The 25271-nt window shown below is 37.6% G+C and overlaps 1 protein-coding gene across 2 annotated transcripts in view; it reads left to right on the forward strand.

Moving 5' to 3' along the window:
- Nucleotides 1-686: 686 nt before the first annotated feature.
- The window catches only part of STX2 (syntaxin 2), a 31315-nt gene continuing 6730 nt past the window's right edge, over nt 687-25271 (forward strand). The window contains exons 1-9 of one of the 2 annotated variants that reach the window (XM_072415727.1): nt 687-874; nt 8635-8712; nt 11146-11245; nt 15571-15645; nt 16150-16223; nt 20076-20184; nt 20749-20822; nt 22005-22142; nt 24556-24666. In XM_072415727.1, coding sequence (XP_072271828.1) covers nt 845-874; nt 8635-8712; nt 11146-11245; nt 15571-15645; nt 16150-16223; nt 20076-20184; nt 20749-20822; nt 22005-22142; nt 24556-24666 — 789 coding nt within the window. In that variant the 5' untranslated portion in view covers nt 687-844. The remainder of the gene's footprint in view (nt 875-8634; nt 8713-11145; nt 11246-15570; nt 15646-16149; nt 16224-20075; nt 20185-20748; nt 20823-22004; nt 22143-24555; nt 24667-25271) is intronic. The other variant, XM_072415728.1, reaches the window with a different exon arrangement.

The raw sequence follows: 25271 nt of genomic DNA on the forward strand, positions 1-25271 counted from the left end.
CTTTTCACTGAGATGTTTGTACTATGTGTTGGACATAACTATTTCTATGATGATAGTAAGATTACTGATATAGAAAAAATACAAAAACATTCAATAGCATTACTTGAGGAAGTGATCTAAGAATGTATGGCATTTTCTTGTAGAGGAGATGTATATATTTTGTTATTTATTTATCCCTATTTAATGTACAGCGCCACGTAATATGTTAGGGCTATATAAATCCTGTTTATTAATGTTTTCTATACTTCTCTTTGTATGATGTCTTTGAGAATTTGCCTTAAAGTCCAGTTTTATTTTGTGACCTTTAGTGATAAGGAAATTGTTGGGATCTGTTTTTGGATTTGTTAACCATGTGACCCCACAGAAGAATGACTTTTTGGTTTGAAGAATAATTATTCTTATGTGAATGGAATGTGTCTGTGAACCATGGTGGGAGCTTCTCCCACACACAATGCACTGCCCCAGGAAGCAGCATGTGATATCTCTGTACATGAGCAGTAACTTCATATCCAGCATCCGTCTCTGGGTGTCCTCATAACACTAAGGATGAACTATTCACACAGCCGAACGAGGCTCGGAACGCAGCAGCATGGAACATTCACCCTTTCCCAGATATTCCTAGTTGGAGGGCTCCATGACCACGCCCCCTCCTATTCTATTGCTCATGTCTCGGCCCTGGAAAGCGCGCATGTGCAGTCGTGCACCTTCCCCTCCTGCTGTTGTATCTGCTCCCAGCAGCCGTGGTTGCTGTGGTACCGGGCGGAGTGCAGGAGGCGGTAACTGCTTTGGATAGGCACCGGGAAAGCCGATTTCTGACTCTGGGGTGGTAACAGCTCGTACGGGCATGAAGGACCGGCTGACTGAGCTGTCAGCGGTAAGTGCTCGCCATTGCTGGGAATTGCAAAGCGAATAACGGTCCTGCCATGGAGGGAAGCTTGTGTGTATACAGTGTTTATGGGCGAATATGCTGTCATTGTGCAGGGTGTGTGCTGGCTGTATGATCTCTGTGTGTTTATATTGCCTGTCAGAGCTGCCAGCTGTGTGACATAACCGCATGGAAGAGGGGAATGTGGGAGCTGCCTTGGTGCTGCTTGTGGCACTACAAGTCCCAGGAGGCGCCATTCTTTGTTCCTGATCCAGGCACTGTGTATGCTTCTAATAACAAAGCATAGCTATGATGAGTTCAACAGGCAGCAGGAAATGAATGGAATAGAAACTTCCTCCTGACTTTACAATTCCGACATTCTGCCCCTGGGCTGAATTTTAGGCTTGTATCTCATCATCCAGTATGAATGGGTTATGTTCCTGGTTCTGTACCTACCTGCATTGTTATGGGTCTATTTATTGTACAGCGCTGCGTAATATGTCTGTGCTATATAAATCCTGTTTATTAATAATAATAATAATAATAATAATAGGTCATTGAGTGTTGGGAGGGCTCTCCCACCTACCCTCATATATATATATAAGTGAACAGAATGTGTACTGCCCAATCAACATGTGTGTGATCAGAATGTACAATTGTATATATGGCCCAATCAACAGATGTAATGCATTGTATCACATCGGAGTATAATACATAATGTACTGCACAATCAACATAGGTGTGTGTGTGTGTGTAAATATATGTGTGTGTATATATATATATATATGTGTGTGAGCATGGCCATGTTTTTATTGAGCTATATATAATGTATTACCCTCTGATCACCGATGTACACATTCTTCTTCCTCCTAGTTAGCAATATGCTGATTCCTACAATTATGCATTGTTGACACAAGCTTTACCTTGCCTTGCTAATAACATATATTATAACTACATACATTGAATAACTACATTATAGCCACAGGCACAAATAATTTAGCCGTGGAATTATACTACACTTTGGTGCTGTAAAGCAATGTATACCTAATTGATAATATTGTTTCCTATGAGTATTTGCTAGGCTCACATGAGAAAAGTTTACAGAATAAGTGTAGTCAGTGATTTGTGTGTTGGAGAGCAGAGAATAGGGGGGGAGGGTAGTCATTGATCGTATTTCACTACTAGAAACATCCTGTGGGATTCTCTTAAATAGGGATGGGACGCATGATGGTGTTTTTGTTCTTTGCCATTAGGATCTTAGGTTTGTGTAGCAGTTAGGACTAACTAATGGTGGAGCAGGAAACAGATGCTGCTTATGTGGATATTTCAGTTTGGGCTGTGGGAATCAATCCTTCATGGCCAACAGTTCTTACATTAATGACAATGTTTCCTTCTTGGAATGTATCTCATTACCAGTTAGAAAAAAAGTGCAGCATCATCATTTTTTTTTTTTTTTTTTGCATAAGGAAGTAACAAACTTACCAACATGCCATAATGATATCAATGAAAGATAATATGTTAACAACCAATTGTTATCCGCTGTGCTGTTGTAAGATCAGGAAGTCAGTGCAGTTATAGCACAGTTTCTCAAAACCTTTACGGATCATTCCAGGAGAGTTGGTTCCTGTACGGCTTCCTTAGACTTGAATTGGAATGCTATCCAACCATGTTTGCAAGCAGTTACAAGACAGTTGAAAATATTCTGAAGGACAGCAGGTAACCTATTATCATTTGAGACATGTAGCAATCAGAACCATTACCTAGAACATTGTGTCTCAACCGGGGTTCCTCTAGTGGTGCTAGGGGTTCATTTTGTGCAATTTGTACCTCTCAGGTCAGTTTAAGTCACACCAATGATCTGTAATGGTGACATTCTTCCCACTGACCAGCAATGTATGAGACATTCTTCCCACTGACCTCCATGCTAATATGCTCTGAGGTGGGGATATGATAATCATAACAGGGGTTCCCTAAAGGCCTGAAAGTTATTTCAAACGATTCCCTCGTTACAAAAGAGAAAGGCCGAAATAGAGCGTTCAGCAAACATTCATGAATGCATGTCCATTCTTTTTACGTTTCCCAGATGCCTAAAGGTTGAAATTGAGTGCATGAAAATGAATTACCATAGGGGTAGGCAACTGTCTGAGCTGCTTGTTTGATTATTTAAACAAGCCTATTGGTGTGCGAATATATTCTGTGGGTTTTTAATTATATATCTGCCATGTCTACATCAAGGAGATTCAAGGGAGATAATGGCAGGTGCTACTTCTAGTTTTAAGCCTAAGATCAAGACACAGTCCCCTCCAGAAGCTCAAGAGCTTTTCATTATTGCCAGTTTTCAGAACCATTCAAATGACATTTGTTAGGCTTAGATATTCTGATCTCTTTACATTCTATTTTTTCCACGATCCGGCTCCATTTTGCTCAATGGAGAGGGGAGAATAGCGGAGGGAGAGAACGACGGACCGGCACCTGGCTGCACTCTCTCCCCCTTCACTTCCATTATGATCATCCGTGGATCCGTCAGGACGGTTGTTCAGACGATGGACAACGGGCACTGTACACACGCAAGATTCTCGTCTGATATCAGCCCTGAGCCGATTATCGGACAAGAACCATTGCACGTGTGTACCTAGCCTAGGTTTTCTTGCATGAGCATAACCATGCTGTACGGCAGGGGATGGAAATATTCATCCGCTTGTATGTGCTGCCTGCTCATTCAGCTGTACAGTATAGAGAAACACATGCATGCTTTTCCTAACACAGCATTTCCTTCTGACCTTTTTACAGTGGGGGAACCTTTGAAATAACTTTTAGGTCTTCAGGGAACACCTACTATAATTACTATATTGACATATAACAGTATGGTGGTCAGTGTGAAGAATGTCACCCTTACAGATAGCAAAAAAGATTATTGCTGTCATACTGACCTGAGAGACACAGGTTGCTCATTGCCCAAGGAACCTCTGAAGGAACGCTAGGATTCCACAGAACCCGATCTTGAGAAACACTGTCCTAACATATGTGATAACCACATTGTGCTACAGGGACAGGGCTTCTTTTCTGTTTCTCATTCAGCAAATTCTGGGATATTCCATATTAAAACACCTGTTTCCGTTCTATACCCCTTAAGGAATACATCACCAGCTTGCTTAACCGTTAGTTTTAGATTTTCCATGTATTATGTCAGTGTATACCAATACTCAGAGGTGTTTTTCTTCCAGTCATGATTTCCATTTCGTTGATTGCAGGCTAGTTTTAAAATTTGACTTGCACAGACACGACTTGCATCTGTAGTTCCCAGTGACACATTTAGACAAGGCCTTGGGGAAGCACATTCCATTTGGTAACCCTTGCTTCATGTTCTCCCAGCTGTTTGCTCTGCTGGCAGTTTAGTGTTCATCTTTTTAGCTCATGTCATTTTATTTATTTATTCACAAATCTGTTTTTATTATTGGTCGCAAAGTGCAGCCTGCCTGCCCATGAATTTGATTAAAATATTTCCTGTTAGATTCTGCTAGAGCTAAACATCTTCACTGTTTGACCAAAACTTGCATTACAAAGCATGTTGTTCTGTAATGTCCTATCATCAGCCAGGAGGAACAGAGAAAACATTATTGGCACTGACAGATGTGCCTCTAGGTGCCTGCATTGGAGGTTGTATAACCCACACAGAATCTATGAAAACCAGAGGTGCATTCCATTAGCCATTTTATAGGGCAGATCAGTGGTTAGCACTCTGGCCTTTGCAGCTCTAGGTCCCTGGTTTGAATCTTGGCTGGGACACTATCTGCATGGAATTGGCAGGTTCTCCCCGTTTGCAGGGGTTTCCTCATGGTACTCCGGTTTCCTCCCACATTCGAAAATCATGCAGTTAGGTTAATTGGCTTCCCCCCAAAAATAACGTTAGACTGTATTAAAGACCTATGACTATGGTAGGACATTAGATTGTGAGCCCATCTGAGGGACAGCTAGTGACATGACTATGCACTTTGTACAGTGCTGCATAATATGTCGGGGCTAAATAAATACTGTGTAATAATAATAGTTAGACATTATGCTGATAGAGAAAAACCCTGGCATGTTAAGGTGCCAATACTTAACTTTATACTCCTCTTGTAGAAGGTGGTGTTTGGACTTGGTGGGTGGGAGGAGATCTGTGCAGAGACTGGTAGTTGTAGTTTATTGCAGTTGGACCATAGACTGTTATTTTTCAATTATTCACTTCATCCACTTCGGATCGCTGCTTCAGAGGAAGTTACTTCACTATTTATACTATGTATTTTACTTCTGTTGGGACTGACATTTGTCTGCTATTTCTTAGTTAGTAACTTGTCACACTTGGGAGGGAGCTGGCAGCCTGTATATAGAGCAGTGGTTTTGTGGATGTAGTTATATTTCCATTTATAAAGTTATTAGGAGTTGTAAACAGGACATTTTAATAAAGGTGACATGTTCTAAAAAAGCAATTTCTGTTATATTCTGAAACCCATACTTGAAAATTTGCAGTGTACATGTGCTCTTATTTTTAGTAACAAAGATCTAAAAGAGGGTGGTTATTTCTTTTCTGTGTCTTTGTCTTTATTGCACAATAATAAAGAAAATTAATGACAACTGTTTGGGGCCATCCTAAAGTTCAGACATTTTTAAACATTAGAACAACATGGGCTTTAGTGAACAGGGGAGGCAATGGCATTAAGCATGGGAGTGGTAGGAGAGGGTTGGAGTTGGCTCCTCAATCAGCTCCATCACAACCAAGCATTACTAGGGCTTTACAGAACAAATATTTACAGGCACACATGACATATTTTTGTATCTTACAGCTACTGTGTGTTGAAGCATGGGTCAACCTAAACCAACTCCTCTTATTCCCAGACACAATTTAGCCAATTTTCATTGATCCATTTATCTACTTCTCCCATCTATCCCTTCCCATTTGGAGGCAATAAACCTCAGGAAAGCTTTTTAGCTTTTGGCTGAACTGACAACAGTTGCTTAGTTTAGTACTTTTAGTATGTATGAATGACACTAAAGGCTGCTGTATAACATTTTTTAACATGTACCAAATCCAGTTACTATGCTATGATCAAACCTCATGAAGTTAACAAAAAAAAAAATCCTTTACTTTTGCAGAGTGAGTCAAATCCTTATTCATTTCTGTATATTATGTTATCGCTCCCAGACACTGCAGCTCACGGTGGATGAATTTCAGCAACAAAGGCAGTGCTGTCATTCCAGCTCACTGACAGGCTGGAGGTGGAGTGATTATACCCAAGTCCCCTGGAACATTTTATCACATTGTAGTGAAGGCATCCTACATATTTCAGGAGAATTCAGGAGCAGGACATTGTCCCACCATCCCTAGAAACTGTTCTTTCAGAATTATTGGGTAGTGGAATCATACCAAAAAATCTTTGAATCATTTCCGGGTTTTTCCAGCTACTTTTTATTTATATATATATATATATATATATATATATATATATATATATATATATATTTACAACCATGCAACATACAAGGCATTTCTTACTGCCAGTCAGTCATCGTTTTTTAAAGAGTACCTTTGCTGAGAGATTATTCAAACTACTGTCTGTGACCTGGCTTTAAAAAATACAGCTTGCTCAGCTGGTGTTCAGATCCTCTTTTTTTAAATACTTTCTGAATCCCCCGCCTAAAATGACAATGCAGCTTAGGTGTTCGTCACAATATGTCACACATTTATCTACATGCTTGTTTCAAGTCAAGTTATTGACATTTATCTATCATTAGCATTCTTTAGAATAAGTTGATAGAACAGAATTATTATCTTTTAGAATTTCTCAGTGCAGGTCCTCTTTAACTTTCTGCTCAGACATTCCATAGTTATATGAAGGCAGCGTCTGCTTTTTACAGGACATATATCCATTTTGCTTTTATCTGGTGCTGAGTCAGCATGCTGAAGACACCCAGCCTGTTTCATTATCTGACAATAACCCACCCTCTATATTCCACAAGCCAAAGTAAGGAGTCATTTATAATCCCCACTCATAACCTCATCACATGCACGGCTCCAAGACTTTTCAAGGGCTGTCCCGATACTCTGGAATGATCCTCCTCATCCTACTTGACTTGCTCCAACTTTTTGCACATTTAAAAGAGCCCCTAAAACCCATATTTTTTATACTTGCCTACCTGTATTCTTCTGTCTCCTAAATCCTCACTCCTGTTTTGTGCTACATCCCCCACCTCTTAGATTGTAAACTCTTCTGGGCATGGTCTTCCCCTCCTCCTTTGTCAATGTTTGATTTTTTTTTTCCCCTGTTGGAGCAAATTGTACCAGGGTTTTTTTTGCCTTCCTCTGGACCAACTATGTGCATAGGGGTTTCTATCTGTGATATGTTTATTTCCCTAGTGGTTGAACTTGATGGATTTATGTCTTTTTTTCAACCTGACTTACTATGTATCTGTCTGTCACAACCCCTATTTGTCTCTCTTATTTAAAACTGAAAGATTTAAGTAATTAATTATCCAGATACAAAATAATGTGTAATTGTCAGATTGCATAACATTTGAGCTGGACGCCACACAACTACTTACTTGGCTTTAATCCCATAGTTTAGTAGCAATTCATTATACTATTATCTGTGAAACAATTTTAACATATTGTATTGTTTTGTTACAAATGTAAGTTGGTACATGGTTTAAGGTATCCAAGAATATTTTTTTTCTGTTGAGTAACTCCAAACCTGCAGCCAAGAGAAGGTGCCAAGAGAAAACTGATTGTGCAGATACATAATTAGATGTCACAGCCATCGTTCTACTTGAATTGGGTTAATAGTAAAAGTATTTTTAGATAATTGAACTCTGATGATACCTTCAATACATATTTATATGCATTCATACATTTTCTTTATCTTTCTTTTTTTCTACTCCAGTTGTGGCTCTTAATCAGCTTTGTAAATAGGAAAAACTGTCATTGTAAGAATGTAGAGAACATTTCACTAATTTCAGCTTCATAAATAGAAAAGCGATTCTTTCACAGCTGCGCTTTCTCCCCCTTCACTTGCATTAGGATCATTAGTCGTCCGTGGATCCGCCAGGACGTATGGACGACTGGCGCTGTACACACGCCAGATTCTCGCCCGATATTGGCCCTGATTGCATGTCTGAAAGGAGCTATCATACCTTTCTCTTCATTCATGTACTAGAAAAATCAAAGGAAAAATCTGGTCAGTTTTATATCTCAAACTATCATTTTGAGTTATTGAATGCTGGGTAAGCTCAGGTTTATGATTGTTCTGAAGGTAAGAGATGCAGTATTTTGGAAGGAAGTGTGAAGTGTGAACAGTGACGCCACAGTTATAGGACAGCTCATTCAGAATCTTATGTTATTCAGGTTTTTGCTAGGAATAAAACTGAAAGGCATGTGTAAGCTTTTCTTTGACTTGCTCTAGTGGTGGATAAAGATTTTGAGGATTATTTTAATTTCTAACATTTGATAGAAGTCATGCAAATGCACAAAGCCCTGGGAAATAGTTGTAATGGCTTTTTCATTTTCTTTTCACTATTTGATGTGCTGGGAAATTGTGATGTATTCACATAATAATGTATTCACATAATTGGTTTCACATAATGTCCTGTGGTAATTGATCTACAATTTTTATTATCTTTTTGGCCTTTTATGCTTTATTTTGCATACTTGTGTCCAAAGAAATTGTAAAAAACATTTTTTGATGCTCAATAAGCAGTTACCTCAACATTTTACAATTCATTGTATGTGTACACAGGCTAAAGGACATGATGAAGATGGGGATACAGTGGTTGTTATGCAAAAGGAACAGTTTATGGATGACTTCTTCCTTCAGGTAAGAGACATTTTGTATGTCAGTAGTTCCCCCTTGCATGTAGCTGTGAATACAGGTCCTCTTCACATTGTTTCTTTTTTACTTCTAAATAACAATCATCGGTGTTGACCTTGAAACAGCTGAGGAAGTCGAATTCTCCATCAATTCTTTAGGTTCCTTTATCCGGTATCCCAAAAGTTCAGTGCTGGAGCAGGAAATATTGTTTGCCTTTTTTGACATGTGTTTCCTCCAAAGATAATTGTAAAAAATTAGATATAATGAAATAATGGACAGCTAAGAAACCATTTTAGTCTGGAATGAGATACAGTAAAAATCATTTTAAAGGTGTTCGCCTACATTGTGACTACTATGTGCATGGCTTTATGTTTTGAACTATATAGTACAGCCTATATGCAGGGATCTATCTTTAATCTGCCTACACCAAACATGCCTCACATTGAGTACTTTGGGTATACATATTACATTATTTGGTTTTGAATTTGGAAATAGTAAATAGGTCTAATTAACTATTCTTATTGGGCTACAATAGGAGTTCCAGTGGAAAAATTCATCCTTGCTTGATGGCTTATTGGAACTTTTATAAATGTGGAGAATGAAATCAGGTGTTTGTTTTTGCATGACTCGATATTCTCGATCGTCATCACCTAGGTTAATCAATAATAAGGCTTTATTTTTTTTTAATTATTGATGAAACTTTATTTCTAGTTCCTATCCAGATGGAAAGAGAAATGCTCTGTACTGGTGGGGAGAGGACAGACACATGTCACCTTAATAGTTTTCACTTGGATATCTCGTTTGGGCAACCAGATAGGGAATGAGAACGCATATCCTAATGGTGACACAGACAGCAATAAAAATCTTACTAAAGGTCTTGATAGAGTGCGTCTAACTATTATCCACTCTATCTGAAAAAAAAAAAAACAGAAACATGGATGACATAAGCCCATGTTATATTTACCTGAATACTTTTTTTATTTTTTTTTGTAACCTTTAAACATGAAAAATGAGTTCTGGCCACACCCCCCAGGCTCCTCCATCGCCTAGGCGGTGAACTGCAATCTGGGAAATGCCATCCTTGGTGGGACTGTTTCCAATGCATTTCCACTGCCCTAATTATGCAGATTGTTTGTTCTTTCCTCGTTTGGGATGCTCGTGTCACTCAAGTGCGACTGCTCAGTCTGCAGCTGCTTTTTTCTTCTTCTCAGCTCGTGAGAAGGTCAGGAGAAGAACAAAACGTAAACTTTCCAGTCACAAGCTAGCCACTTCCAAACACTTCAAAAATTATTATATTTTTCATAGATACAAGCTGACCCAGCCAGTGCCACCAAGGAAAACTGACATTTTAGTGTAAGTAAGTAAGAATAGATTATTAATTGAAAGACTAGTTTTTGAGTTTAGTTCCTCTTTAAGTGGTTCATCCCAGCACATCCAATTCAGATAGACGAATATTGTCCAGTAGAGCATGAAAAGGAAGATGGCGGTGCCAGGCACTGGAACTCGGACAGGTGAGTCGGCTGGGTTTAGTTTAATAAACTTATTATAAACTTATTAAAGACAACATATTAACTGCAGTGTCCAGATCTCATCCTTATTGAATTTTGTATACTTATTCTGGGAGTGATTAGCATAACAGACAACATGACCTTAAGTTTACATGCAGAGCAAGTATTACATTTCCGTATGCCCCCATTACCGTTACAATCTGATTAATGCCTACTTAGATATTTGGCACTTGCCCAGGCCATTTTTAGTTAGCCCTCTATGTATAATTTGTTCTTCTATTTTGTAGCCTATTGAAAGAATTTGCAGACAAAACATCCTTCCTGGCCACGCTTTCCAGCATATATGCAGAATTACATGTTAGGTGTTTTAAAAAAAGAAAAAAAAAGACTCTTGCTGGACTCTATATGAATTGGAAACAGAGATCTCTCTCTTACACAGCATATTTTACTCAACAAACAATTCCCACCTGCAGGTTTTTGGGTTGTGGATGAAAACTAGAGTTATGCTGGGAGATTGTACAACTTCTTTCCCCCAGCTTGATATATCTGTTTGTCCAACGTGTTTATAAAGAGAACAACCAGTATGTAATAATATTATTACGGCATCTTTGCTGGATGACAGCAGCATGTGATATATTAGTAAACATTTGTTTGCTGTCCTGCACAGCATCTTCCCATAGGAGTTATTAATTATTAATGTTCCTAAAAATTCCCTTTTCTGAAGCTGCTTGGACTTTTAAATTATGTTTTGGATTTTAGAAACACATATCATAATTATTCTTTACCATGCTGTTAATTGACTAATAAACATCTGTATTGTCATTGTTTTTTTGTTTTTTGCTATCCTTGCCTCTCCTTAACTTAAACCAATGTTCTGTGTAAAGAGGGTATATTGCATTGCCTTTTCAGACTTTATATTTTTGACCCTTAGGTAGAAGAAATACGAAACTGCATTGCTAAAATATCTGAAAATGTAGAGGAGGTGAAAAAGAAACACAGCACAATTTTATCTGCGCCAAACCCCGAAGACAGTAAGCTACCAAGTTTATATTAATACATAGTATATTATTGCATTATTTTGTGTTGAATAAATGTGAAAATAAACAGTAACAAATTATTATCAGATGACAATTCTCATAATGCAATATGTATTTAGCCAGTTTATATCTTTTTATGATAGCCAGTGCTGTATGTTCCGCTTTGCTTTTTTTCCCTCCCCCTACATCTATTTTCCTTTCAATAATGCATTTTGTCTAGAACCTTATTCCGTTTGTGTTGTGTGTCCCACATGTCCATTGGAGTTTAGAGAAGTGTTTTGTTTTTGTTTTTTTGTTTGTTTTTTTTTCTACTTTAGCCATGGTGTCTTCTTTTATAAAAACAGCTTTATAGTACTAACCCAATAGGTATATGTTTCCCGCTCTAGTGTTATCATTGCTCCCCTGGTTGCTCCTCTAAGTCATGCCCAAACATGCAGTTTTGGTGGAATGCCTTCCTATTTATTTAGTTTTATTATTGTGCATATTTATTGGGCCAGGTGGCTTGTCCTGTGCTGCCTATTGCTTATATTTTTACCCAGCCAGTTAACCTAACTGCATGTTTTTGGGGTTGTTGTGGAAAATGGAGTGCCTGAGAAAACCCCATGTAAACGAGGTGATCACATCCTTTCCCTAATGCAGATAATGTTCCTGGGACCCCAGCATTGCAGGACAAATTGCTAGACTCCTCAGCCACTGTGACCCTCCACCAGATTGCCTTCTTTAGCTAGAAGTATTCTAATCTTCCCTTTTTTTTTTAATTAGTTTTCCACACATTAATGTTCAGAGCCTAAGGTATAGGCTCAAATTCTAGCCCTGTTTTGTGCCAATTCCTTCATCTTCATGATATCACACTACTTTTGTAATGGGCTGGAATTATTTTTACATTTTAGGTGACCGCAGCCAATTTACAGAGTTTGGCAGCTGCAATGTAAAGACTGCTAAAGAGCTGTGATGTGATATGAAAGAATGCAATAAAGATCTTACAGCAGCCTCTAGCAAATGGAATAATGTTGTTGACTTTACTATTGAGCTAACTAAATGTAAAATAAAATAGGAGAAACTTGCAGCCTTTAAAGTTAAAGTAGTTTGAACTAAAGTTTAAACATAAAAAAATCCAAACAGGCAGGCAGGTTCCTGATTGCAGAAGAGAATGTCTATGTCTCTTCTACAATGAAATAAAAGGACCTTCCTGTTTAAATATCGCTAACCTGTCCGGGCTCTGTTGTGGGGAACCATCTTCACATGGTCCTTTTTCGGATTTGGGTGTTTGGCTTTCTTGATTGCCCAGGCTGTAAAGACGTAACTCCCTCACAGATGTTCAGAAGTTAACTTATTCCCAGCGGCCTGGGATATACTGGGATAAATGCGCAGCTCCACATACATTTCAGCGAAGACTGCCAACAGGCAGGTTAGTATAATTTATTGCATCTGTCCCCTCATTAAACAACTTGCCCTACTTTTTTCCTTTTTTTTTTTTTTTTTTTTATTTTAAATACAATAATATTTAGCTTGGGTACCAAAATGGTGTTTTTCTTCGTTGCCTGCCTATATATCTATTTATTTTTATGCGGTGTTGGGGAATATTTAAGTGCAGAGCTCCTTTTAAGAGTCCAGAAAGAATCCCAGTGCAGTGCTTTGTCATTATCCTGATGCAATTATAAATAGTTGTAATTGAGTTGTACTTTCACACTAGAGTATAGATGTGACGTCTTTGTCTGCCTCTGCAGCCCTGCTAAGAATATCTAGGGTGTGGCAGCTTTGAGATCATTCATGCTGCATTCAGGTGACCTGATGAAGCATGACTCCTTACCATTATCTGTTTGTCATTGTACCATTGATAATAAAGCTGTGTGCACACGTCAGATGATTGTCACCTGAGATGAATGGTTATGCTTGTCTTCAAAATCTGACATCCCCGATCGATCCACAATGGCGTATTGAGGAACAAGAGCAGTGCATACCTGTGGAGGAGAGCACAGCCGGGTACTGCTCTCCCCACTTCTCACTCTATAAAACATTGAATGGCCACTGATTTTGTCAGTTCTGTATGTGCACTGGAGTTGCATTGTCTCCAGCGGCTGGCTTTGTGCGGCACTGCCACACACAGCGGGGCTCTAAATTGCATGGTGCATGCACCGGACAGTGTACAGCTTAAACAATAAACCACCAGGAGCTAAAGGTTTAATTTTTTGACAAAAGAGATGTTGCATTGTCAGTTACGGCTACCACCTGTTGCATCAGCAATTATTTTAGTGAAGCAATTGTTGCTGCCCATCAATCTGGAAAAAGTAGAAAGAGAAAATAAATACTGTTGTACTGTAAAAAGTAGGCAAGATCATTTATGATTAATTCCTCTTTAGCTTGGTCTTGTGCGCCTTCTTTCAGCTTCTAATGTTTAATCTGCAGAGGTAATGCATCGACTTGTCATGTGGAACAACTGCTTTGCCTGTTCCTTTGTGCACTACAAATTGAAATAGGGATTCTTTCTGTTTTTGGTAGCTATAGGTTTTGTGTATAGGAGATGCTGGATGCATACGGTATGGTGGTGCCTCATACTACATTTTTAAAATACCAAACTTGGTTCTTTAAAATATATTTCACATGCTGTGTCGTTTATACACTGACTTTGGACAAAGCTGTACATGCCCACCAGTGTAGTACAAAATATACAGTAGCTGCTACAATGGAGCGTGGAGCATTAAAGCTGAACTCCAGCCGTATACAACACTAAGTTTACACTGACTTTTAAATAACTCTTTAACTCTTAAATAAATTCCCCTACAGATATTGCATGCATTTTAAGCTTTATAAAGACATTTTAAACCAAGATATAAAAGATATAGTTAGAATAAGGAAAAACGCCATCTAAATGCCCAAAAATACCTACAGATGCCCAGAAACACCCCAATTGTGTCAAAGTGGTGTTTTGGGGCATTTAGGAAGGGTTTTAATGGGCGTTTTAACCATTTCAAGCTCCTCAGGATGCGTTTTCCACACTGGCCTATTGGAATGAATCAGATTTTTAAATCTGGGCATTTACCGTATTTTTCGGACCATTAGACGCTCCGGACTATAAGACGCAGCAGGTTTTCCGCACGGGAAAACAAGAAAAAAAAAAATTCATTTGATTTCCCCTGAGATCCAGCGTGTGGCACTTGTGCCCGCCCATGAAGGCGGCGCCGATCGGCATTCATCAAACCAATCGGCGCCGCCTTCGTGGGCGGGCACAAGTGCCGCACGCTGGGACACAGGAAGAGGACACTGGCTGCGGGGACCGGCGGGGATACAGGTAAGTAAAAAAATATGCATTCGGACCATAAGACGCACCCTGATTTTCCCCCCACTTTAGGGGGAAAAAAAGTGCGTCTTATGGTCCGAAAAATACGGTAAATGCTGGGGAAACAGTTTGTGTAGGCTTACCCTAAAAGGCATAAATTATTACAACTTTATATCAATAATACATCCTATTTATATTTATATATTTAATTTATAATATTATAAATGTATATATTTATAATATATAATTTATATCATTAATGCATCTAAATATATCTTTTAAGCACAAACCGTGCAAGTACCTGAGATTAACTTGGTATCGGCCTTTGCAGTCTACTGTATAAAACGTGAGGAAGGGAGACAGACAAAGGGCCAGTCATGTGATCTACAGGACAATGGGCTTATTGAAAGGAAGAGGGAGAGATATAGAGATGAGCTCATCGATTTCCTGCTTCTCATTTCACTGTTCAGTCTTATGTTTGAGGATTGGAAGGCACCTTCAAATGAAAGTGAAACAGCAGCATAGAAAGGCCATTTCTTTTTCCATGTTAGGCAAGGTATGTCTGTGTGTTTTTTGTGACAGAACTGTGTAAATTTCAGGACTGAATTGTCAAAAACACAAATACTTTAACAGCTTTCATATTTGTATGCATACTTTATATTTAGCCATTTTTCCTGAGTTTAACATATACAATCCTGTATTTGGAACTGTTTAAAGATTCACATTGCTATAACTGAACTACACGGAACAAAGTTTTCTTCTTGTTATATAAAAAAATAATGGTAAAATGTTTGTTTATTGTGATTTGCTCCAAAGATGGTGTCAGTAAGTTCATTGTGCTTCCTGACTTCCTACTAAGTTCATATGTTCTACTCTGGATAACATAACCCATGTTAAAGGATAAGATCAAGAGTACTAGTAATTGATTTACTACTGCTGAAATGAAGTTTATTTTTAACTCTTTATCTTGCCTTCAAGTAGTCTTGAGTTTAACTTAACTTCCACTGGCTGTTGGACTTTAACATGTTTCTTTTAATTCCAGAAACCAAGGATGACCTTGAAAGTCTTAACAAAGAGATCAAGAGTATCGCCAATAAAGTTGGAAAAAAATTAAAGTGTAAGGCTTTCAGTTTTTTTTGTCCTGGTTTGCATTGCAGCCTTCTTGGTCCACTTAAATAAAAATGAAACTACAATCTAGGCAAGAGCTTTGTTCTCATTCCTTAACTTATTACAATTCCTGTGGCATTACCTGTAATAGAGCAGATCCCATCATGCATTTAACATCACAAAAAAAAACCTCACATGTAAAAGGTCACCAATTTATTTTCTGAGCTTTTTGCCCCAAATGTTTATTTCAATATTTTTGTTAGCGTTCACATTCTCACTAGTAAGTGAAGTGGTCTCCTGGAACACATATGTAGGGCTTGAGTTTGGATTTTTTTTATGAAGATTTGATCCAGCTGTGATGTAGATGTTTAGCTTCACAGATTTGCTCTGTCTATTAAAGTGAGGCAGATTGCTTCCCTCTGGAAATGTTAGAATATTAGAATTGTGTATCCAACAAGTCATATCAGATTTGCAGCATTCTAAACCTTTCTAATATCTCTCACTTTTCCTATAGCAATTGAGCAAACTTTTGACCAAGATGAAAATGCCAACAGATCCTCTGTGAATTTAAGAATAAGAAAGACTCAGGTAAGGCTTGCATTACACACATGACAGACACCTCGTTTAAGGTAACATTCTGACACACGCCCTGGAAACACTGTTATGGGGGACATAATGACGCCAGTAATTCAGAGGATCATGAAAGTTGGAAAGTAAAATTTATGGTTGGTTGATGTTAACACAATGACAGCCCTTAGCTTGGGCTTTAAAATGATCCAACTCTGGTGGAGTTTTAAAAATGTACAGTAATACAAGAAATGAGAAGGATGCAAAGAGTTGTAATGAGTATATTGCACACAATGTTGTAACGCACAGGAAGAAGGATCTTGCACATACTATGTGTAAACATAAAACTTTCCGAGCTTCTTATATACGTACTTCTCAGTAGTATAATTTGAAAGAGATACTAGTACACATCCAAACGCATTTGTATAGAGAAAAAAATAGTTTAATTGTGTCACCGAAAGTAAATATGCCTAGTACACAAATAGCAAAAGAAAAAAAAAACAGTTATTGAAAACTGTCATTTCACTGGGCTTTATTTATGTGAAATATGCCTGCCCATCCCAATCCCCACATCCATTTTTTTAGAAACCCCTTTGCTTTTTTTTGGCGTTTTTTGAAAAGCTGCGTCACATTACAGGGGCCACCACTGGTCTACAGCTTCTTCCCCTCCGGCCTAAAAACATTTCTGGGGAGAATTCTGCACTGTACAACCAGTCACATAAGTAAATGTTGTCTTGATCCAGCTACTTATGGTTATCAGATGCCCATAGACCTCTAACATATCCTCCTTTGGTTTACAGTACCATCTGTATGCTGATGACACTCAAATTTATCTGTCCATTCCTGACCTGTCTCCCATTAGTCCTGGATAAGGTCTCATGCTGCCTGTCAGCCATATCATCATGGATGTCTGACCAATTCCTGAAACTCAACCTGGATAAAACAGAACTCATCATCATCCCCCCCTCTAATTCCAAATCCCCCCCTGACATATATCTAACTGTTAACAACACTGTTATTCGGCCCTCCCCTCCTTTACCTCAGCCCTCTCATTTACCCCCCATATTCAGAACATTTTCAGGTCCTGTCACTTTCACCTATGCAAAACCTCCAAAATCCGCCCCTACCTGTCCCCTGAGACCACCAAACTCCTTGTACATGCTCTTATCATCTCCCGTCTGGACTACTGTAACATCGTTCTCGCTGGTATTCCACTAACCCGACTCTCTCCTCTACAATCTATCCTGAATGCTGCAGCCAGACTCATCCATCCTTCCTTCTGCTCCTCTTTCGCTGCATCTCTTTGTAGTTCTCTCCATTGGCTTCCATTTCAACTTAGAATCAAATTTAAGCTTCTGTGTTTTGCCTTCAAATCCTTACACAGTTATTGTCCCACTTACATTTCTGACATGGTGAAAAAATACTCCCCCTGCCGCTCTCTCCGCTCCTCCAATGACCTAATAATGACTTCCTCACTCATACCCTCATCACACGCATGGATACAAGACTTCTCTAGAGCTGCTCCAACTCTCTGGAATGGTCTTCCTCGTCCTATTCGGCTTGCTCCTACTTTCTGCTCATTTAAAAGAGCGCTCAAAACCCATTTTTTCAAACTTGCCTACCCGGCTTCTGTCATTTGAAACCACCAATACTTCCCACCACTACATATCTCCCATCCTATTGTGTGTGAAATTCCCCCACCTACTAGATTGTAAGCTCTTCGGGGCAGGGTCCTTTCCTCCTGTACCACTGTCTGTATTAGTCTGTCATTTGCAATCCCTATTTAATGTACAGCGATGCGTAATATGTTGGCGCTTTATAAATCCTGTTTAATAATATTAATAATAATAACAATAACTTGTGAGCACTTTTGTGAATTGGATGGTGGATTTATCTTTGAGTTTTCTGCTGTTAGTTGGAGCACAGGTACTCCCTCTCCCTTTTCCGCATAACATGCATGTTTAATGAATGCAAATGTGTGTTTGTTTAATGACCTATCATGAGTACATGGTTGGCCACCATCTGGTGTTTGTATAGATCTTCAAGTTTGTATGATTGTGTATCCTGCAGGTGATTCCTCTGCTGTCTAACTTATTGTAAGATGTAGATTTTAAAAGTACTTCTTTTTAAATCGGACTCAACATTTATAGTGATTATGTGTGAGTGGTAATCCTTGTTTTGTTATGGACTTGGCTAATTTGTTTGTATCTGAGTAGTGCGAAGGTTGAACTGATAAACTGCTCAGGTAAAGCACAAAGGAAGTTCTCCATTAATGCTTTATTGAGGTTCACACTATATGGAAAAGTGGATTAAAGTACAATGTATAAGCTACATATCAGGCCAGTCCTGACAGATTTTAAAACCTGTTTTTCTTTTGCTTTTTCGTGGCAGGCATGAAAAACCCACATATACATAGGATCATCACGTGGGCCAAATCCCAAAATGTTCTATACATTAGAAAATAACATTTGTCTTCTATTATCATTTTTTAAACATTTTATTGAAATCTCCCACAACCTTTTGTGTTTTAACACTTGTCTGGTGTTTCCTGGTAAAGCACAAACAAATAAAATCCATTACCTGGAAGCATCTGTGCAGACATTTCAGTGGGGTAGACATGTCACAGGCTTGTGCTACATTGTACTTACTCTCTGTATTAGGGAAAACAATAAAACATCTTTGCTACATGTTCAAGACAAACCAGGTCCTTTTTTAAGCTGCTTTCAAAACATACATAGATTTACATGTACACTAAACTGGCAACAAATAAAGCATATACATAGGATATATTGTGATCAAGTGTTGGCGCTCAAAATCAAAATATGTTTATTAATTCAACAAACCTTATAAATAAATAAAACTTAAATAATCTCAACAGAGAATTTTAAAATCCTAGACTTTTAGTTCTATTATGGCCATAAGAGCTTCAGGTCACATTTTGGATTTAAACCTCTCATAATGGGCCTAATTTATTAAAGCTCTTCAAGGCTAGGGAGTCCAGGATTCAAGACATTTACTAGCACATGACTATGAAGAAATCCATTCCAGGTTTGTTGGATTACCCAGCTTCACTGATGAAAGTGTATCTTCTCCAGCATCTTCTCCAGCCTTGAAGAACTTTAATAAATCAAGGCCCAATGTGTGTTTCTAAATTCATTCTGATCCAATACCCTATTTCTTTTTGTTTTTTTATTTATTTATTTAGTCCCCTGCACTGACATCTGCATTAACCTGATCAATACCTAAAAAAACAAAATAGGAGGCAATACCTGTATTTACTTTAAGAAAATGTCTAGACGTTTTTAGTAGTTTTTGGCATTTGTAATACAAATATCCCTCAAATGTGCCGTTATTTTTCTTTGAGAGTCCTACAGAGTTTTCTACTATCGGAGAGATTCTTTCAAAGGATGAAAAAATATTGTCCCCAGGACATGAAGTTAGTGTAAATCACTTTAACAGCAATGGAGCCAGAAGTATTTTTTTTTTTAATTTAGGTAGAGGAATCGTAGAACCCCTTTCAGCCTCTTATTGTATTTTTCCTTCTTGCTGCATCTCCCTTATCTCCTGTCTGGTAAAAGGTTCAACTCAGAATAGGGTGTGAAAGGAGACAACAAAGCTTTGGGTACATATATTTAAATTTTTACAATCTTATCAATATTTTGAATGTTTTATTTTATTTACACTTTTTCCCATCTTATCCATCACCTGAGGGGCATTTATTGTTTGGAGGTTTCTCTTATGCTTTAATTGTATTACATTTTGTACACTTTTACAACTTTTCTGCAGTACATGATGGAACATCTTGTTCTATATTGCTTGTTATCCATCTTTTTTTTTTCATATTTACCACTTAAACATTTTTTTTTGTTCCAGCATACAGTATTGTCCAGAAAATTTGGAGAGGTTATGATAGAATACAATGAAACACAAATTCAGTTTCGGGAGCGCAGTAAAGGACGGATACAGCGTCAGCTAGAAATAAGTATGATATTTCAAGTATTCTTTCTATACAGCATTTTCCCAAAGTTATTTAAAGTTGAAACAACCTGGAGAGATCCTAATAGATAAATGCATTTGTGCCTTATAGTTAAATAGCTAACGGTACTAGCTTTTGGTGATCCTTGTGGAGCCCCCAAAGTGTATAGAAAAAAAGTAATAGGTTGCAGTTTACCTGATTGTTATGTGTAATCAGTGTAGCTTACATCAATTGTTCTGATATGATTACAGTATATTAACTGCTTCTAAAAAAATAATGCCTAAATAGTATTTGGCTCTGTATTGATCTGATGTTTTTAATACTCCCCCCATGCCTTCACTGTAGAGAGAAGAGATGATTCTGACTGAATGCACACAAAGGAATGTTAAATGTGCAGCAGAATACACAGCTGCTAAAAAGAAAATTGCTTGTCTCTCGCTTTTTCTGTTGAAATATTAATGAATGAGACAATTTCCAGACACCTCTTTTACAGGGGCTGTGAAGAGCTGAAATCTTTAATGTAGCTTCATGTGTCTTCACATAAATTACATTTTATCTCTTTTATTTCAGCTGGAAAAACAACCACAGACGATGAACTGGAAGAGATGCTGGAGAGTGGGAACCCATCAATTTTTACTTCTGATGTATGTATATAATGTATTTATAGAGTGTAGTTATGTGGGCCACAAGAGCATTAACCCGTGTTAATAAAGTGGTGACTGTTGGATTGATAATATTAAGTTATTATGTTACACAGGGATGTATATAAAATAGGGTTGCCTTTTGCCTTCAGAGCTGCCATACTTCTTCCTGGCATCAATTCCACAAGGGATCAAAACATTCCTCAGGATTTTTGGTCCACATTGACACATTAGTAATACACCATCCCTGCAGAATTGTTGGCTAATTGTTGGTAATCTCTTGCTTCGTCACATCCCAGATATGCTCTATTGATTGAGATCTGGTGATTGGAGGCCATTTAAGTTCTTTGAACTCACTGTCCTGTTCAGGAAATTCGTTTGAAATGATTTTGAGTATTGTGACATGGCACATTATCCTTCTGGAAGTAGCCACCAATCATGGGTATGCTGCTGTTAGGGATGCACATGGCCAGCTAAGGTATTTAGTGGCATTTTAACACTGCTCAGTTAGTAATAAGGGACACAAAGTTTTAAGAAAATATTCCCCACACCATTACACCACCACCAGCCTGAACTCTTCATACAAGACAGGATGAATCCATGCTTTCATGTTGTTGACACCAAATTCACACCAAACTTCCGAAAAATGCAACACAAATCAAGACTCCTAAGACCAGGCAATGTTTTCCCAATCTTCTTTTGTCTTATTTTGGTGAGCCCATGTCAGTTATACCCTCAGGAGCCTGGTCCTATCTGACTGGATGTGTTAGCCCAGTGTTAGCTGCTGCAGTAACCCATTTATTTCAAGGTTCAATGTGTTGTGGATTCAGAGATATTCCATGCAGCAGAAGTTTGCAGAAAAGAATATATATTTTCTGCTCTGGTCTCTGGAATCAATTGTACAAGGCACATTTATGCTCACTGGACTTTTTTAATCAGTTGAACAGTCACCAACCACAGAAAGTGGTTGGTGACTATGTGTGTGAAATCAGGCGGTCAACTTACTTCAGCTTACCTTCAGTCATTCCTAAAAATTATTCAGTATATGGATATTAGGAAGCTTTGTGTATTCTCTGGAAGGAACCCTCTGTGTATGGCTTTTTTTACTTTTAAATTTCAGAGCATTAAAAAAAAAATAAAAGTAATAAAAACAGGTATTAAGTACTTTTTTTTCCCTCCCTTTAGATTATTTCTGATTCCCAGATCACAAGGCAAGCTCTGAATGAGATTGAATCACGGCACAAGGATATAATGAAGTTGGAATCAAGCATACGGGAGTTGCACGACATGTTTATGGACATTGCCATGTTGGTGGAGACTCAGGTAATGCTTTAAGAATAATTTTTATTTTGGTTGTCATTTATTTTAAATAAATGGGGTAAAATAGAGGGCTGAATAATAATAGCTTAGTAACACATAACATTATGTTATATGTGCTCATGGAGCACATCAGATTCCAGGAGACAGCATGTTGGGTTCACTATATAGCAATTATTATGTTTTCTATCCTATTACTGTGGGGTAGTCTAAACCCACAGATTTGCAAGTTGGATCATTCTCTTTTATCACTAAGTTAGAGATTCTATATAGTTCAATTTTGTTGAAAAGTATTTTTTAATTTCTGTGTCGCAAAACCGAGGAATCTAGTCACCGAAGTACTGAAAATAAGGTTTTAGGCCATAGGACTTGACATGTTTTTCAAATATAGTAACCTAGAGGAGAACTTTTACAATTGTCCTAAGGCCTAAACTAGTTGTAGTTACTGATCACCGTATAATATTGACTTGCTCTTGGAGATGAGCTTGTCCACTGTAAAGGAAATGCAAGTAACCTAATGAAAAGATAAAAACAAATAATCATAGTTTAAATGTGGGCAGTCAGGATTTATATTTATTGCCCTAAACAGAAACCCTTAAGAAACTATACAAACAGCTCACTGTCCACTGTGACTGACTATAAATACCCATGGGTCATAAAGATTCTCATTTACACAAGGGAAAGCATTTCCCATTAACCCGCTACAAAGGGCCAGTGTTGTCACTGTAGAAATCCATCTCTGACAGCAATGAATGAATGCCAAGCACTTTTTTGATGGTTTTGCCGAAAGAAGTATAATTGTTTTGTATTGCAGTAGATAACACCAATAGCAATATACTACAATATACTGACCAATTTACTTTTTTCAGCATGGCATTATTATTAAATGTGTAGCTCACTTTACCCACTAACCATTCTATAAATAGAAGGAATGCAACAAAGTGGTAAACCCTTTAAGGTTGTTCTGGGTCTGATACAATAAAAAAATTTAGAAGCTTCTTTAAACATTAGTTTACAGTTCACAGGTTTGTTTTTTTTTGTTGTTGTTTGTTTTGTGCTGTACATACAGCTCCATTCTGCTCTATGGAGGGGGGAGAACAAGCGAGCTTCACTCCGCTGTGCTTTCTCCCCATCACTTGTATTGAAGTCGTTTTTCGTTCATTGATCCGCCAGGACGGATCCATGAACGACACCGGACGAGCACTGGACACACACCAGATTCTTGTCTGATACCAGACCTGAAGCGATTATCATCTGACATGTGTATGTAACCTAAGGCATGGTTTTTCTTACTATTACTCTTCCCTTTATTTAAAGATTAGAAATAAAAGGTTTAAAGTCAAAGTTCTAGTTTGAGGTAGATTTTTTTAAATGGTTGTAAATGGTAGGAACACTTTAGATTATCCTGATAATTGTTCTCATACTAACTTGTAACAGGATTATTGTGCATTTTCATTTATATGCGGTAAAGACAACGTGTATGTATTACCTTGGGTCTGTGTTCATTTTCTGTAAGCAATAACATATGTAAACCCAATACCAGAAAGAAGATATATGTCTGTAGAATTTTATTTCAGATGTTAATAACTGTGTAACACTTTGCCATTTGCTGCTGGTTTTTGTCTCCTGGAGGATGAGGATACAGGTAAAATAACTGTGTTTTGTCGTATAAAAGTTACATTTTCATTCCAGCACATACAGATAATGTACATGGCACAATTGTGTTTCTCATTTTGCATCACTTGTTTAATAATGATCTTTGTTTTTTATGTATTAATGTGTCCTTGGGTTACAATTGTATCAGAAACTTGGTACTAAAATTACCATTTTCAGAACTTTTACAGTAAAGCAACTTTTCTGTGTTCACTCTTTTTTTGAATGACAGGAATGCAGATATCTACAGATGCCCCATATAAAAATACATGGCATTGTGGGATTTTACATCTATTTTAAAGTTGGAGTGTAGGCTATTGCAGCTCTGTGACATTGGGCACAAATAAAAAAGGAGTAAAAACACAATTTGGGAGATCATGTGTGGTTATCAGTCAGTTGACAAGGCAGCAATTGTCCCACTTTATATAAGTGCTGACCCAAGAAAAAGTGTCGTTTCAAGCATTGGAGGAAAAAAATAAAGTTAAATAGGAGGACAAATATTCCATTGGTAATCCTGTATAATTACAATTATTAGGAATATAGATAGACATAGGTTCTTGAATAAACCCTTTTGACACTGTTTACCTTCAATATTATCATTCAATTTTTTTCCAAGTTGTTTTTTTTATTAATCCACTGCTCAGGTCATATTTATACCACTCATTTTCATGGCCATGTTGAAAGTTGTCAGCTCCTTGTTACTACCTTTGTTTCAATTAAACATTGCTTTAAAACACAAAATATCAACTGTTTTTGCTTTTTTCAGGGCGAAATGATAAACAACATAGAGAAGAACGTTGAAAATGCTGCTGATTATATTGAACACGCCAAAGAAGAAACAAAGAAGGCAGTAAAATACCAGAGCAAATCACGCAGGGTAAGATAAATATGACATAATATATATTTGTATAGTAAACATTGGTATCAGTGCTGTTCCTGCTACAGAAATGTAATAATGATATCTGCCATGTTGGACAGAGTTCTGTTAGTTGCAGCATGAAAGGTTTGTTGTCAGTCACCTTTTTCTTTTCCAAGGTTCTTATACTCCCCAGCGATACATTTCTGTCCAGTTTTATATGTCTAAAAGCGGTACATGGTTTTTCATCAAATTTTTTTTACACTGTAATATAATAGTATGAGTATAATAAAGTCTGAAACACAAAATCACGTAAAAATAATAAATTAAATAAATAAATATATATTATACTTATACTAATATATATACTGATAAATAAATGTTCTTGAAAACAGTGTGCTGCTTTTACACATATACATCCGATGTATTGCATTCAATACAGTTATTTTGTATTGAATGCAATACAAATGAATTTGGAATTTCCCGCCCCAGCGCAAAGGTTTTTTTTTTTTTTTTTTTTTTTTTTTATTTGCATGCTTTTTACCTGATATATCATTTTAATGTCATTTTAGGCAGTTTGATTCCTAATTTTATAGACTGGTTGTAGTGATCAAAATACATTCTGA

Source organism: Pyxicephalus adspersus, chromosome 6, assembly GCF_032062135.1.
Source record: "Pyxicephalus adspersus chromosome 6, UCB_Pads_2.0, whole genome shotgun sequence".
In the NCBI taxonomy this organism is placed as follows: domain Eukaryota; kingdom Metazoa; phylum Chordata; class Amphibia; order Anura; family Pyxicephalidae; genus Pyxicephalus; species Pyxicephalus adspersus.